Source organism: Myotis lucifugus, unplaced genomic scaffold (genome assembly GCF_000147115.1).
Source record: "Myotis lucifugus unplaced genomic scaffold, Myoluc2.0 scaffold_279, whole genome shotgun sequence".
NCBI classification, from domain to species: Eukaryota; Metazoa; Chordata; class Mammalia; order Chiroptera; family Vespertilionidae; genus Myotis; species Myotis lucifugus.
In genome coordinates this window covers 1248063-1265467 of record NW_005871327.1, presented here as the reverse complement: position 1 = coordinate 1265467, position 17405 = coordinate 1248063, and the positions used below count along the sequence as shown (strand labels likewise).

Below are 17405 nucleotides of genomic sequence, written 5' to 3'. Positions count from 1 at the left end.
TACCACATGCGGGCGCGCACATATAGTGTGATTGAAACTTCGTGGCCCATGGGCAGAAGTCGGTATTTTGTGGAAGAGCCACACTCAAGGGGCCAAAGAGCCGCATGTGGCTCGTGAGCCACAGTTTGCCGAGCCGCAGTTTGCCGACCACTGGTCTGAGATGTTTTCTTTTCATTGCTTTGGGTATGAATCTTTCTAAATGGCATATTTCCCCAGGCCTTTCTAAAACAGCGGCTGACGGTCTGTTCGAGGCGTTTATGTCTCTGGATCTATTTTTGTTCATCAGTTTATGTTGGTCATTAGATTCCACATATGAGTGAGATCATGTGATAGTTATCTTCTCTGACTGGCTTATTTCGCTTAGCATAATGCTCTCCTGGGGGGCAGGGGCAGGGGCAGGCTGGGAGAGGACAATGGGGGGAAAGGGGGACATAGATGAGACTTTCAATAATAAAGAATAAAAAATAAATAAAATAATAAAACAGAGGATGAGAAGCAAAATTCGAGTCCCTCTCTAAGCCATTCCTTCCCGTCCGCTGTGAGAGCTTACAGACATTCACAGGTGTTAGAACTGTGCCCAGGCTGAGTCAACAGTCTCTAAACGACAGCTGTTATCTGCCTGTGGTATGACCTGCAGGCAAAGACCCCGAGCTTTAATGCAGGGGTTTTGTACATGGTTTTGTAACCAGAGTTGCCCGGGAGCCTTGTTTCTGGCTTTCTTGCCGTGGCTGTCATTTGAATTCTTGGCTGGAAGTCTGGGTGCTGGACAGGAAAGGTGTGCTCGTCTCACCCTGGCCTGTCATCCATGAATTGGTAGCATCTGACATGAAGGCTAAGTTGTAGCTTGGTGTTACCCAACTGGTCCCAGTGCCCCCCTCTCTCCAGATGTTCGCGAGAGCATCCCAGTAGCACGCGGGGAGGGATGACAAACCCCTGAGAGAGCAGGATGGACAAGCCATGATTTGTAAAATGCTTACAAGATCATTTCCTTTAGAGATGTACTTAACAGGAGTGTGTTTTAAACTGCAATCACAACTGTACCTAGGCATTTTAAAACTTTCTGTCACTAAAAGAGGTTTTTCTCTTTTTAAAAAATATATTTTTTTATTGATTTCAGAGAGGAAGGAAGAGGGAGAGAGAGATTGAAACATCAATGATGAGAGAGAATCATTGATGGGCTGCCTCCTGCACACCCCCTACTGGAGATCGAGCCCACAACCCGGGCATGTGCCCTTGACCAGAATCGAACCCAGGGCCCTTCCATCTGCAGGCCGACGCTCTATACACTGAGCCAAACTGGCTAGGGCTGTCACTAAAAGATTTTTGACTTGAGGCTAAAACTTCAGAAATTCTCTGACTAGCATTTGGTGACTGTTTGATTGTAATGCTGCACCTTTGAGCACATTTTGTTGTTCAGGAAAACCTTTGAAATTCTTTGTGCAATTACCTTTAAGAGTTTGTTTCAGAGTGAATCTTATCCTTCTATTTTATTTATATTCTTATATTTTAAATGTGGGAATTGCATTATAAATACTATAGTACAAATTTCTATAATATTCCGCTTTCTGCTGGTAACCCAACTCTGTGAATAAAAAATTGAAAAATAAAATTTCCACCAGGGATTGTTTTTTGCATTTAAGTGTTGCCAAATTGTCTATATGAAAACAGTCTTCTAGATTTTTCCAAAATGTTCCAATGTTTGACATAATATAAGAAATTACATTTTTCACTTTTTATCTGAATATTTTGGCCTAATCTAGACACTTCTCTGAGTATATAAGTACCTGAAACAAACTGTAATGGCTAATAGAACAGTTCTCATCAATCCCAAACATGTGGACTCCCCTTCAGCGGAGAGCCGCATGCGCTGTGCACTGGGCCAGGCTCGTTAGAAACATCGGCATCCAGTTTTCCCTTTGCCTCGATGAAAGCTTCTAAGGCAGCGGTTCTCAACCTTCCTAATGCCGCGACCCTTTAATACACTTCCTCATGTTGTGGTGACCCCCAACCATAAAATTATTTTCGTTGCTACTTCATGACTGTAATTTTGCTACTGTTATGAATCGTCATGTAAATATCTGATATGCAGGATGTATTTTCATTGTTACAAATTGAACATAATTAAAGCAAAGTAATTAATCACAAAACAATATGTAATTATATATATGTTTTCCGATAGTCTTAGGCAACCCCTGTGAAAGGGTCGTTCGACCCCCAAAGGGGTCGCGACCCACAGGTTGAGAAACACTGTTCTGAGGGCACCTTCTGGCCCTAGCTGGTTTTGCTCAGTGGATAGCACATCGGCCTGCGGACTGAAGCGTCCTAGGTTTGATTCCGATCAAGGGCACACGCCCGGTTTGCGGGCTTGATCGCCAGTAGGGGGCATGCAGGAGGCAGCTGGTGGATGATTCTCATCATGAATGTTTCTCTCTTTCCCTCTCCCTTCCTCTCTGAAATCAATAAAACTATATTTAAATAAATAAATAAATAAATAAATAAATAAATAAAATAAAAGCACCTTTTGAATCTTCAAAGACACACTGAGGCATTCACCCGGTTTACTAAATGGAGAGGAAAAGAGCTGTTCAAAAAAATAACAAGGTGGATGTCATGGCCGAGCATCCAAATGGAAGACCAAAGGGGCTCTTCATGTAACTTCACTTTCCCAAACGGGTACACCCCATTTTACACTTGGAAAAAAATACTGAGAGCCCTTTGGCAAATGGCTAGTTCATCATGACAAGAGTAAACAAATTGCCACGCTGACTAAGGACTGAGCAGGAAGTGAGCAGAACTGAGTAAATATAAAGTGAAGGGCCACCCTTGTGTAAAGAATTTAGTCCAGCGAGAAGCTGAACAAGGACTTTTTGTGCTTTAGCACAATGGTCTTTCCTGTCCATTCCTCTTCTTTTCAGTTAAGACTTTTCACTTATTTTGATTGCAAAGTTAAAATTAGTTTTCCCAAAAATACATTTCATAATAGCTGTTTATATTTTACACCTCATGTGGTTTGCAAACTCAAAGATAAAATATGCCTGCTTTGTTCCAGATTAAAGATAAAGTAAAATACTTTGAAGTGAAAAGAAGAAAAGCATTGATAAAATTATCCCCAAACTGTTTCACTAGTAATCCTCATTCAGTATAATTACTCCATGTATAAATCTGTACTGTTCACTATTTGGGTCTAGATGCCCAAAATTCACCTTTGAGTGAATCATTCATTCAATTATTTAAAGTTTATCTTATATTTAACTAATATATGAATATGAAATTCTCAGTATTTTATTTTGGTCAACTAGATGAACATTTTTAAACCACTATGTGTTCCAATAAACCTGAATATGAAACCCTGATCATTTAAAAATAAGTTTGCTGTCATTTGAAAATCAGTCATGCTGCTATGGCCAGCACATGTAACAGCCTCTTAGGTGACTCTTAGATATTTAAATTGGTTGGTTCTCATTACATATAAACAATGTGTTCTGAAGTAGCCCTGGAAGAATTCTAAAGGTGAAATTTTTAGCAACGAGGGTGCCAGCATGTACCCCACTATTAGATTGGCTATGAATCCTTCAAGGTCTCAGGCTGTCTTTAGATTTGTGCCCTGGTGTCTGGCACAGAGCCTAGAACATAAATGGTGGTGATGATGGTGGTGATGATGGTGATGACATGATTATGATGGTGGTGATGGTGGTGATGGTGGTGATGGTGGTGATGGTGGTGATGGTGGTGGTGATGGTGATGATGGTTATGGTGATGATGGTGGTGATGATGGTGGTGGTGGTGGTGATGGTGATGATGGTGGTGGAAATAGTTATGATGGTGATGGTGATGATGATAATGATTGTGGTGGTGGTGGTGGTGGTGATGGTGATGGTGATAATGATGATGATGGTGGTGATCATGATAATGATGATGATGATGATGATGAGTACTGAACTAAACTGAGGACCTGAGAACTGGATTAGAGAGTGAAAACTATGTGTTATTTTCCCCTTGCTCTGAAATTTATTAATTTTACTGGTGACTGTGAGTAATTACCTAATCTTATTACCAGTTTTTACCTTCTTTAGAATAAATATATCACCACCTTTAATCTTTCTCACATGTGTTAAGAGAACTCAAGAGCACTTGAGATACATCTTATCAGAAGTGAAACATAAAGAAAGAGGCCATATCAATTGTAAAATAGCTGGGAAAGGAAATAACCCAAATACTGAGGTGTATTACCACAGGCAGCCACACATCTAGGTGCCAGACATTTTGCATATATTTTCTGGTCTTCATACCAATCAAAAATAATAATATTATTGCTAGAACAAAGATTATATTATGTAATAACGAATGAGAAAACTGAGGCTAAAAGGGAAGCTAAGAAACTTTCCTAAGTTCGTGCAGTTAGCAAGTGGTGCAACCAAAAATTACAGTTCTGACACCAAAGCTCCTGGACTTCCTCTTAAATTAAGCAGGAGAAAGTATCCTTAGTCATATAATTTCACAAATATTTAACTAAAATCGTGATGAATGCTGTTTTATATATATAATATATAATGCTGCTATGTGTATATATACTCATATCATAATCACAGATGATATACAGACATCTACACATCTATATTGTGAGATATATTATCAGAGATCAGGGAATGAGTAAGCTGACATTGAAGCTGATATCTGAGGAATGAGCATGCCTTTATCCAAAGAAAGAGAGGAAGAACTTCAAACGCTCTCTCTCACCCTACACAGAATACCACGTTTTGTCCTTTTGAGAGCTCGTGAAGGCAATGAAAAGAATTCCATTTTCTACTATAGGCATTCCCTGTGCTGTTTTAACAGTTGAAACACTGGATGCATCATGTCCAGAAATATTCTTTCTTAACCTCATGAGGCCACGAAGCATGAGGCACTGACTAAGGGCTGGCAGCTGGGTTCGAGATGGACCCTGTGGACAACTCGCCACGCGTGTTCCAGTCAATAGACAAGTCCGCCCTGAGAGGGCGGCTTCCCTTATCAGCCCTGTGTGTGCTTTGCTACAAAAGCTATTTTGCAACTTTCCAGAGATAGTCCTTCCTGTTTATCAGCAGAGACTCTTCCACATAAATGCTTTTTTTTCCTGTTTGATTGAGACTGAAATGATATTATTACTCACCGGAAGTCATTTGAGCTTTTAACATTTCTCAGCCCCTGATAATTTTAACACTCAAATCCTTCTTATCAACACAGCGAAAGTTCAGTCTACAGTAAAGATTGGTTATCGATGTCATAGTATCTTTTGGGGAAAAAGGAAAGATACAACAAAATCCCAGTGAAGCTTTTTACTAGCACAAGGGTCACAAACTCAGATATTCTGGTCGCCAGGAGAGTAACTCAATGAGAAATAAGTCCAGTAGACACTGCTGATCAGAGAGCTGTGTCCTATCTGCACTTGATCTTAGCCAAAAGGCCGAGAAACGATGAGCTGTGTCCTATGTGAAGGGTCATCAGGACTCAGGACCAGGCCAATTCTATGCAGGAATTAGGTCAGTGTCACCAGATGTCCAGGTTTTGTTGGTTTTGTTTTTAAGAGAAACCAGCAATCCAGATTCTTATATAATATCTCCATGTTGTTAGTGTTGGCATTGAACTTGTTTTAACACCATGCAGTTCTAATGAAACGTACCCATGAGTGACTTGATGACCTTGGTTCTAGCTGCGGGCCTTAAATCCTAAGAGTTCTATAAACAGTCATCCAGCTCTTGTCCGTGCCAGGTACTGTGACAGGCACCAGAGATTCTAAGACAAATGCAACCCAGCACCTGCCTTTGAGGACCTCGCTCGGGTCACATGTGCAGGAGGCAAATAATTATTATCTAGAAGGATAAGGTGAAATTAATCATGGAATATCACACATATTCAATTAAAAACTGTGACGTGTGTTGTAAAATAAAAATGTGCATAGTGCAGTGAGAGATCAGGGAAGCAATAAGCTTGCATTAAAGTTGACATCAAGCCAAAACCGGTTTGGCTAGCGGATAGAGCGTCCTGCTGCGGACTGAAGGGTCCCGGGTTCGATTCCGGTCAAGGGCATGTACCTGGGTTGCGGGCACATCCCCAGTAGGAGATGTGCAGGAGGCAGCTGATCGATGTTTCTCTCTCATCGATGTTTCCAACTCTCTATCTCTCTCCCTTCCTCTCTGTAGAAAATCAATAAAATATATTTTAAAAAAAAATAAAGTTGACATCAAGCATGAGCACACACTTATCCAAGGCAGAAAGGAAGGGAAGAAGAGCACCCTGGGCAGAGGGAATATCGTCTGCAAAGACCTGAGGGAGGAGGGAGTGTTGTGTATCAGTCCAGGGAACTAAAGGGGCCGAGAGAGTGATACCAGTTGTAAGATCTGGGACTTTAAGGGATCATTCTGTCTACAGAGTGGGAAACAAAGCAAGGCTAACAAGCCAATAGTGGAGATAATCAGGAATCATAAAAAATCTCAATCCAGCCCTGGTTGGGTGGCTCAATTGGTTGGAGTGTCCTCTGTACACTAAAAAGGTTGTGGGGTTGATTCCAGGTCACGGCACATACCTAGGTCGCAGGTTCGATCCTCAGTTGGGGCATGTATGGGAGGCAATGAATTAATATTTCTCTCTCACATCTCTGTCTCTCTCCTTCTCTTCCCCTCTCTTCCTCACTCCCTTCCTCTCTCTGTAAAATCAATAAAAACATATCCTTGGGTGAGGAATAAAAAAATATTCAACCCAAGAAAAATCAAGAAAGAAGAGAAGGAACAAAGACCAGATGGACAAATACCCAAACATATAAATAATTATATTAAAAACAAATGGGAAGAACCATACAACTAAGAGACAGATTGTAAGGCTGGTTAAAAAGCAACATCCAATTGCATGCTGAACTCAAGCAATCCACTTTAAATTAAAGACAAGATAGGTAAAACAATAAAGGATAAAAAAGATATACCATACTAACACCAATCAAGCACAAGGGGGTATACATAAATGTATTATTCCATTTTTATTACATTATTGGAAAAAAAATACAGTGACAGAAAGCAAATCAGTGGTTCTCTGGGCCCGGAGGGTGGGGACAGCATTGGCCAGGAATGGCACAGGAGGCAGAAGTTTTGGAGTGTAGAGATGTCTTGTACCTTGATTGTGTATAGGACTGAACACATTTGTCAAACCTCAACAGATATACTTAGAATTGGTGCCTTTTATTGTATATAATTTAATAACTCAAGAAAGATGGTGAAAGGCAAGGAGGAATAAAGAGGAGAATAAAATAAACAGGGAAAGGGTAGGAAAAACAATAACGCATTTTTGTTTTCAAAGAGTACAGTCACTTCAGTAAGAGTAGTTTCCACTGGCCCTTTACCCCATCATAGAAAACATTTTAGGGTTGTTTTTTTTTTTACCCAATTATCTGCCCACATCTACACTCTGAAGGTCTCACCTTCCACCTCAAGGAATTTATCAAGCTCTTGTACCAAAGATAACTGTACCCCAAAGGGAAATTCTGATACCAGTTGGTGATAGTGAAACTTTCACCCAATCAAATGAGGAATGCCTCAAACAGGGGAAGCTGCCCAGCCCACTTGGCTATCTATGACGCTGACCTCTCCCTTTCCTGACCTCACTCGCTCCATCTCTAGCCCCATCTTCCTTCTGTGGTTGAAAGCCACACCCAACCCTCTGCAATTCTTTTAATCTTCAGAATCTCAATTCCCTCTCTTCAATAAGGAAGACCAATTTCTACATTCTCCCCCTCTCCCACCAGCAGAGAAAAATGAGTAGGCATCAAAGTGTTAATGGTGGGTGTTTGGGTACACAAAGGACCAAAGCAAGACATCTACATTTCAGAGGGTAGACACATTTCATACTCTAAGGACAAGTAGGCTGCCTAAGGGAGCCAGACTCTAAGACTCTGGGGAAGGACTTGGGACAACCAGGTGGTAGAGATGTGACAAAGCGGTAAGACAGGGCTGAGGGTGGCAGCAGTTGGAAAGAAGAAAAGAAAAACTTACAGATAAAACAAAACAATATATAAACAGCTTGGTGTGTAGCTACATCCCATGCTAACAGGCGGTTACATGGAAGATGTCTCGTCAAGCACCACAGAAAAGATATAATCCATTCTCATATTGTGAAATGATTCCCTGATCAGAGATGATTCAATTCTCTGATTACATTTGAATAATAATTATTTAAAGACCCTGGAAAATTAACTTCCTACACCTTAAATAATGTACTAGTAACATTTCTTATTCACGTCAGATCACACGGACTCAAAGCCTTACTCATTACATAGACATGGAAGTGGATGCAGTATGAATCTTTTCAAACAACGGAGGCTCGCTGTGGAAAGGCATAGCTACCTCTATAGAGGCCTCATGTTCCTCCAGCTTGAGAGTGATGGCACGGCAAGCCTCACGCACCGCCCAGGTGTTTTCATGACCTTTATTTCTCCAGGTGCCTCCTACTCTGACCACACGTTCCCTGCTGAGAAGCTGGATGATGCTGTAGCTCCCGGCCATGAATATACCTACGAGTGGACCATCAGTGAGGACAGTGGGCCCACAAAGGATGACCCGCCATGCCTTACCTACATCTACTACTCCTATGAAAATCTGATACAGGACTTCAACTCTGGGCTGATTGGACCTCTGCTTATTTGTAAGAAAGGTAAAAAATAAAATGAATAATAGCAAAGCTGTTGGAGTGGTGAGGAGTACTATACTGGAAAGGCTTGGGGGAGGGGATCCTGGAACCTCTCAGCAAATCGAGCAGAGGGAGGAGGGTGGGAAGCAGACCAGTGATGGACATTGGCATCAGAGGGACTGGAGTCCTCCTCTGGTCCTTCCAACCCCTCCTCCATCTCAGGCCTGGAGCCTTTCTGAGTAAATCCCTGTCTGGGAGTTGGTTCTGAGGCCACGCCTGTGTGGTCTGCATGTTTACCTCAAGGCCAAGTCTTCCTGCAAGTGTACAGCAGCCTGCCCTCTGCTGACAGCACTGGGGAAGAGCTTTGCCTAACGTGTCCGAGGTTTGGGTTGGTAATTTGGTCTCCAAACACACAAAACTCTAGCTTCCTTTCTCGTAAAGAGTGGGACACTTTGGGCAGCAGGTTGCAAACACACTAACTGACTTTTATAAGAAATCTCATCGTCTAGGCCTCTGAGGAGCCAGCTTGGATTTTCATTTTACCTGAAAAGAATTCAGCTCATCTTTCATGAAAACAAACGATCACACGAACTGCACTGTGGGAAATAATGGGATGAACTCGCCGTCTGTCTGCACAGACACGCATACCATCCCTTCACCAATTGCTAATCATTTATTCACTACACAAATACATGTGATCCTTGCCTGGCATACAGAGGATACTGGGATGGCGCACAAAAAAATCAAAACTTATAAAAAGCTCTTCTTTCATTTTACTTTCAGCTGCATTTTGTCCTTATATGAGAATTCACCTTGACCCTCTCAACCAGTTCTCTGGTGAACCATTCCATGAACAGCAAGGTGGCCGGACGAAACTTGGAGAGCTGGGCTTTTACCAACCAAGATCTGGTACCTGTGTGTTCGTCTGCTGACACAGGAGGAAGTGATACTTTTGCCAAAATCTTGACAGTCACCAAATGTTTCCTCTCTATGTCAAGTCAAATTTATCTTCAAAGCCCCATTCCTCAAGGCTATGATGCGCCAGAGAAAATGTTTAATGTGGCAGCAAGATTTTCATAAGCCCCTAATCATCATTACTTGATAAAGATGCTATTTATTTTTATTTTTTTATTTTCATAGATTCTTAGAGAGAGAGGAAGGGAGAGGAGGGAGAGAGAAACATCAATGTGAAAGCTTAACATTAATCAGTTGCCTCCTGTACATCCCCTACTGGGGATTGAGCTTGTAACCAAGGCATGTGCACTGACTGGAATCAAACCAGCAACCTCTCGGTGCATGGATGGCGCCCAACAACTGAGCTACACCAGCCAGGGCAAGATGCCATTTTTAAAACAAGAATTTCTCCGAGTTGACATCACTAAGATTGGTTGCTTGCCTTCAGCTCTGCCACCTAGGAACAGCAAATGAGAGTTTCTACCTGGGGTGGTATTGACAAGCACATCTTTTCTTTCCCAGGTACCCTCACCGAGGACGGGAGTCAGAAGATGTTTGACAGGCAGCAGGTGCTCATGTTTGCTGTGTTTGATGAAAGCAAGAGCTGGAGCCGCTCATCATCCGTCATGTACACAGTCAACGGCTATGTGAACGGGACGATGCCAGGTAACGTGCGTTCCCAACAACACTAGACTCGTTAGTGCCTTAGGCCTGCTGCTGGCCTCCAGCACTAAGAAAGGTGATGGTACCCATTACTTTCAACTCTTAATCAGGAAGGTAAGGTGATCTAGCTCAGGGTCCTCAAGGTTTTATCATTTAAAATAATATTTTTATTGATTTCAGAGAGGAAGGGAGAGGGAGAGAGAGAGAGAAACATCAATGGTGAGAGAGAATCATTGATCGGCTGCCTCCTGCACACTCCCTACTGGGGATTGAGTCTGGGCATGTGCCCTTGACTGGAATAGAACCCGGGACTCTTCAATCCAAAGGCCAACGCTCTATCCACTGAGTCAAACCAGCTTGGTTGAGATTTTGTCATGTTTTTTAAACCAGCAAGTACAACAGACAAACTGGAGGCTACTAAGGGAAGGGGTGGGCAGCAGTATTGGATGGAGAGCTCTGAGCAGGTTTCACCTGGGCCTGCACTTCCAGGAAGGCCTCCAGGATATCAGCTCAGTCTCCTTCAGTGGGTTCTGTGGTCCCTGCTGCACATGCCCCTGCTTTCAGACACAGAGGAAGCCTTGTAGGACGGATGTTCAAGGTCAAGCCCTGGCAGAAAGGGTTAGCAGGTAAAGATGAGCAGGAGACTCAGAGAAATACCAGCCTACGGAAATACTTCTAGCACTTCAAACGGTGATAGATGAGAACTATTCAAAGGCATTTAGGATCTTTTCTCTTTCCATGATAGCAACTGCTAAGAGAAAAGAACTGACTCCCACCTACACCACTTTTACTTCTATCTGATAGAAATGCTTAGAACCAAAGATCCTGAGGAAAAAGCATAAAAATGAAAATATTACTTTATTAAATTTCTCACGGGTCCTTCTCTATATATGAAAAATCACAATTGGCTTCACCTACCACCAACCAAGCTTGTCAGGAGGTGAGGTCTGGACATTGCTTTCAATTGTTTTCTATTTCATTTGACTGCGTCTCTGCCTGGGCTACTACAAACACACCCCGATGACTCTCGGCTTGGATTCAGCGTCCAAAACGTAGTTAACTGAGGCTCCTTGCTCATTTCACTACCTTACTGTGGCCCTTGGCCGTTAGTTGTCGAGATGAGCTAACTTACAAAAACGATTAACTATCTCTCCTGGGACAGATGGTAGTTAAGAATTTTTCACGTGTAAAATAGCATGCCCAGTACTATAGGCCTTCGAGAGGCATGTTCCAAGGAGAAGCTGTATCTGTGTCCTGGCCGAGTGAATCATCTGTTAAATATGCAGAAGCCCCCAGAAGCAAACCAGAGGCACAAAAATAAAAGTAATAACTTGATCAGGGCATGGAGTATATGAATTTGTAGTTGAAAAAGAGAGGCCAGTTGGGGTTAAGAGGGGCAAGGAAGGGAAATGGCATGAGGAGAAACAGAGATGTTAATGCTTGTAAACAGCCTCACGAAGCATGTAGACTGAATAACGGTGGTAAATGCTAATACAGATGTACTGAATGCTCCGGTCGATATGAGCATCTCTTTGGGGTGCTAAATGCTTCCACCAAAGCCTACCTTTCAGCTTCATTCTGAGGTTCTAGCTTCTTGTTCTCATCATGATGTCTGAATCCCTGTCTTGTTGTCATGGTCCCCCACCAAAAAAAGACAAGCCCTCAGCCCCTTTGTGGGTAAGAGACTGATCCTCAGCCCCACGACCCTACCTCTATGGTAGCGCTTGCTGCAATGAGGTGTGACTGCTTGTATCTAGTGATTATGGATCTGAAACTTAAAACCCGGGCCAAGGAGAGAAGCCAGGGTTGGAATCTCCCACGCAGCAAAGGAGCATTTTCCCAGTCGCTGTGGGGGCAAAGAAGGAGCAGAACTCAGCCTCTGCGCTCAGTTCCCATTACTCCGCCCATGAAGTGCTCCCAGGGGCCCAGCACATGAGGACTTGTCCTCTGCGTTTTAAGGAGAGCCTGTGACCCACGGAGTAATTCATTGCCGTCTCATTAAAGCGATCAGCAAGGGGTACAGGCGCAATCGGCAATCCTTAACCACCTTCGCACTCTTCCTCAGGCAGACCTTGCGCCTCTCTCTATCCTGCTGAGACCTTAGGCTCTGAACGCGGCCCCCTCGTGGAGACTGGCGACTCCCTCCAGCTGAGCCCAGATTGGTTCTAGGTGACCAGCTGCCAGGCTTGCTCAGGACTGTCCTGGTTCTAACAGTGAAAGTCCTGCATCCGGGGAAACCCCTCGGTCCTGGTAACCCAGGATGGTGGTCACCTACCTGGCTCCCTCCTTGGCCTAACCCCTTAGCAATCCCTGTCTCTGAACTAATGCCCCCTCTCACGGCTCTGCTCTCACTTCTGTAGTATCCCTCACCGCAATGAGTGGCAGCTGCTTGCTGGCCCATCTCTCAGATGTCTGCGTTTCCAGGGCGGCCAGTACCGCTGAGTGTCTATTCCTCAGAACCTTGCACAATAGCAGCTACTTGATCCATTTGGGGTAAAGAAGTTCTTACCACAGAGTGCTGACTGCCTGGCTTTGCCCCCATCTCTCCTCCTCTCGCAGATATCACCGTTTGTGCCCAGGACCACATCAGCTGGCATCTGATCGGCATGAGCTCTGGACCAGAACTCTTCTCCATTCACTTCAATGGCCAGGTCCTGGAGCAGAACCGTCACAAGGTCTCAGCCGTGACCCTCGTCAGCGCTACGTCCACGACTGCTAACATGACGATGGGCCCGGAGGGGAAGTGGATCATCTCTTCTCTCATCCCCAAGCACTTTCAAGGCAAGACACGCTCCCAACAGTCTTGCTTATGAATGTAGGATCCTTCTTCCCAGGCGCTAACTCCCTCCTTATCCTTTGCCTTCCTAAGCCACCCACACTCCAGACATACCTGCCTTGGTCCCTCGGAAGAGAACTTACATTCTCCACTCTTAGATTTACAGCCTTACTTGGGGATGAAGGAAGGGGGGAATCGACGAAGACTTCTTTAAATGAAGCAAAAGCTGAAGAGGTCTCTACTTCCTTGAAAGGAAAAGGGAGGAAGGAGAGAAATGCACATAGAGATGTTCTTTCTTGTGGTATTTAGCATGTAGCTAAAAGAAAGATCTGGATGCCAGAACAAGGCAAACGTGCAAATGGATAGAAGTGCCAAGTTACAGAAAGTGTAGAAGTTTTAACATGAAAAGACTGTGTTTTAGAACAAAAGGAGCACAAAGAGGAACCCAATGACTGTACGCTGAATGGCTCAAACCTAAAACCTAAGCAGCTGAGGAATGAGCTTGAAAGAGCATCAGTGAACTCTGGTGGGGGAAGGTCAGCCCAGGTTGTTATGTGGTTCCATGTAAACAAAATACTCATTGTTCTATTACACATAGTTGCTTTGAAATTATTGGGAGGAGGTTTCCTATAAATAGAGACTAAATTATAAGCAAGTGATATTAGTATAGGAAATTATTTTGTTACCAAAATAATATGTACAAGCAAAACACATAAGAAAGACGATTGGGACCATTTCATTTTATAAAAAAGATTTATTTTATTGATTTTTAGAGAGAGAAGAAGGGAAAAGGAGAGAGAAAAACATCGATGTGAGAGGGAAACATTGATCAGCTGCCTCCTGCACACTCCCAACTGGGGATCAAACCCGCAACCTGGGCATGTGCCCTGACCAGGAATCGACCCTTTCAGTGCACAGGACAAAGCCCAACCAACTGAGCCATGCCGGCCAGAGCTCGGGTACTGTGGTATATTTTTGCACTGAGCAGTCAAAATTATATTTGACCAATTATATTGTCACCCAAGTGATCATAAAACAACAAAACTAACATTGTTGAGGTTAATTGCTTTTGTGTTAACTTACTTAATTTTTAACAATTTCATACAGTATTACTGTATTCTTTTGACTTTACAAATAAAGGGGCAGATGACAGGAAAAAGGAGAAGTCAACAAGACCTAAGTCATAGGGTCTTCAGGGTCTGGAAGCCACAGATGTTCCTGCTCTGGAAGAAGCAAAGGCAATCTTCCCAGATTTCCCTCCCAGACTGTCCCCTCTCTCCCTTGCTTTCACCATTATCAGTTAACCTTTCCACCATTAAAAAGTTACAGTTTGATCAGCTTTAATTCCTTCTCCCCAATTCTTTCACTGTCTGTATGTACTAACTCAGCTGGGATGCAGGCTCGCATCAACATTGAGAACTGTGCCAAGAAGACGCGGAGTCCTAAGTGGCTGACGCCGGAGCAGCGGCGGCACATGAAGAGGTGGGAATACTTCATCGCTGCGGAGGAAGTCATCTGGGACTACGCACCCTTCATTCCAGTGAACATGAACAAGTGAGTGGGGGGTTCTGACCACTGTGCAAAGGTTCAGGTATGTTCCATGGGGTCCTGGGTGCGAGGGTGAGGTGTCAGGAGTTGACAGCTCTCAAGGGATTACATGTTTTGGATTCCGTTCAGGTCTTGTTCAAAATGAACATGGAATTACCCCAAACTCACTAAAGGAAATAATAATAATAATAATAATAATAATAATAATAATAGCAGCTACCACTTGTTGAATGTTTGCTATTGCCAAGCACTGTGTTAAATCCTATCTAAGAGCTTCACTTTATCTCTAGAAGTGAGAGACAGCTCTTATTTATTAAGTAGAATAGAGGCCCGGTACACAAAAATTTGTGCACTCGGAGGGGTCCCTCAGCCCGGCCTGTGCCCTCTCACAGTCTGGGACCCCTCAAGGGATGACCACCTGCTGGCTTAGGCCCGCTCCCCAGGGGATTGGGCCTAAGCTGGCAGTTAGACATTGCCCTGGCAGCCCGGGCGCTCTTGGGGGATGTCCACTTGCCAGCAGGGAGCAGGCCTAAGCTGCAGTCAGACATTCTTAGCACTGCTGAGGAGGCAGGAGAGGCTCCCACCACCACCGCTGTACTGGCAGCCATCAGCCTGGCTTGTGGCTGAGCAGAGCTCCCTCTGTGGGAGTGCACTGACCACTAGGGGGCAGCTCCTGCATTGAGCATCACTATTGCACATAGTGACCAGTCATTCCTAGTCATTCTGCTGTTAGGGTCAATTTGCATATTACCCTTTTATTATATAGGATAGAGGTCTGGTGCCTGGGTGGGGGCTGGCTGGTTTGCCCTGAAGGGTGTCCCAGATCAGGGTGTGGGTCCCGCTGGAGTGCCTGGCCAGCCTGGGTGAGGGGCTGATGGCTGTTTGCAGGTTGGCCACAGCCCCTTCAGGTTGGAGGTCGCCCCTGAGGTGCCTGGCAAGCCTGGGTGAGGGGCTGAGGGCCATTTTCAGGCTGGCCAAACCCCCTTCAGGGAAGGGGGTCCCCGCTGAGGTGCCTGGCCAGCCTGGGTGAAGGGTTGATGGCTGTTTGCAGGCTAGCCAAGCCCCCCAGCAGGGACCCTCACCCCATGAGGGTGTGGCCAGCCTGGGTGAGTGGCTGATGGCTGTTTGCAAGCTGGCCACAGCCCCTTCAGTGTGGGGGTTCCCACTGGGGTGCCTGGCCAGCCTGGGTGAGGGGCTGAGGGCCATTTTCAGGCTGGCCAAACCCCCTTCAGTGTGGGGGATCCTGCTGGGGTGCCTGGCCAGCCTGGGTGAGGGGCTGATGGCTGTTTGCAGGCTGGCCACAGCCCCCAGCCACCCAAGCTCCCAGTGTAGGCTGGCTGGAAGCAGGTATCTGGGATTTATTTATCTTCTATAATTGAATCTTTGTTGCCTTGAGCAGAGTTCCACAGCCGGCTAGGGCAGGCGGGAAGCTTGGCTTCCTCCATCACTGGGGCAACCAAGCCTCCTGCTTTCTCCAGCTCCGTGGCTGCCGGCTGCCATCTTGGTTGTGTTAATTTGTATATAGTCGCTCTGATTGGCTGGTGGGTGTGGCTTGGGGCGTAGCGGAGGTGCAGTCAATTTGCATGTTTCTCTTTTATTAGATTAGATTAGGAAATAGGTCAGAGATATTAAGAAATCTGGAAATTCAAATAGCTCTGAAACACCTGAAAAAAATATTCAGGCTCACTCACAATGAGAGAAATGCAAATTAAACTTCTCTGAAATACTATTTTCATCCATCGGACTCACAGTCCAGGTAGCATAATCTCTTGGCAACGCTGTGGGAAACAGGCACTGTCATTTTGCTGGTGAAAGAGTAACTGGAAGAGCCATCTAGAGGATAATCTGGCATTTGTGTCAAAATTATAAATGCCTATACCTTTTGGCCCAGCAATCTCACCCTGGGAATTTACTATAGAGCTATACCGTTCACAGGAAAAATGTTGTACATACAAGATAGTCACTCTACCCTGTTAGTAATAGCAAAAGATTGGAAACAACCCAAAATGTCCATCAATAGGAAATTGGTTTAATAAATTATGGGATATCCATACATAGAGTAACATGCATCTGTTTTAAAAGGACGCAAGCATGCTTTATGTACTAATATAAAAAGTTCTCCGTTGTTAAATTAAAAAGTCAAGGGAGCAAGATGGCAGAATAGGGGGTCCCCCACCCCTCTCCCAGACGGCAACAATAGTTGTCAGCCATCCACAAACAAAAGTGCCTTTGTGAGAGCTGTGTAATCCAGGTAGAAACTTACAAAATCCCAAGGAAAGCCAGGACCACGGAGGGCTGTTTTGACAAGGCAAGTCCATGCTCAGGTGGTAGTTTTGCTCATTGAGGTCCAGGTTACAAGCCTAGAAGCAGCCTCATCCTCTTATGGACTCAGCTACAGCCCCTGCTACAACATCGTTTGACAAGCAACTCAGGAGGAGTCAGCCCTGTCCATGACCCTGGAGGCTGGCCTGCAGACCTTGGTCCCAGTGGAGATCTTGAAATGGCCCTGTAGCCCAGCTCCAGCCCTCCCACCTGCAGTCCAGAAGCGGTCCTGCCCATCAGGGACCTACCCAGGGACTTGATGGGAGTCCTCCCAAGGACCAGATGGGAGCCATACCCATCTAAACACCTGGTAACAGGCCTACCATTTGCAAACTCCACTGAGGACCTTAAAATGAGCCATTATTCCAGCACCAGCTCTACTGACTAAGGTCCCGGAGGCAGTCCCATCTTCCACGGACCAGACAGGACCCAAACCCATCTGAGCTCTTGGTAAAGTCTTGCCCGCCAGCAGCCATGTGACCTGATCCAA

General features: G+C 44.7%; 1 protein-coding gene across 1 annotated transcript in view; it reads left to right on the top strand.

Moving 5' to 3' along the window:
• The window catches only part of F5 (coagulation factor V), a 61012-nt gene that overhangs the window by 13322 nt on the left and 30285 nt on the right, over positions 1-17405 (top strand). Inside the window, exons 4-7 of the mRNA XM_006099613.3 lie at positions 8464-8676; positions 10129-10272; positions 12829-13050; positions 14434-14599. Of these exons, the coding sequence (XP_006099675.1) occupies positions 8464-8676; positions 10129-10272; positions 12829-13050; positions 14434-14599 (745 nt within the window). The remainder of the gene's footprint in view (positions 1-8463; positions 8677-10128; positions 10273-12828; positions 13051-14433; positions 14600-17405) is intronic.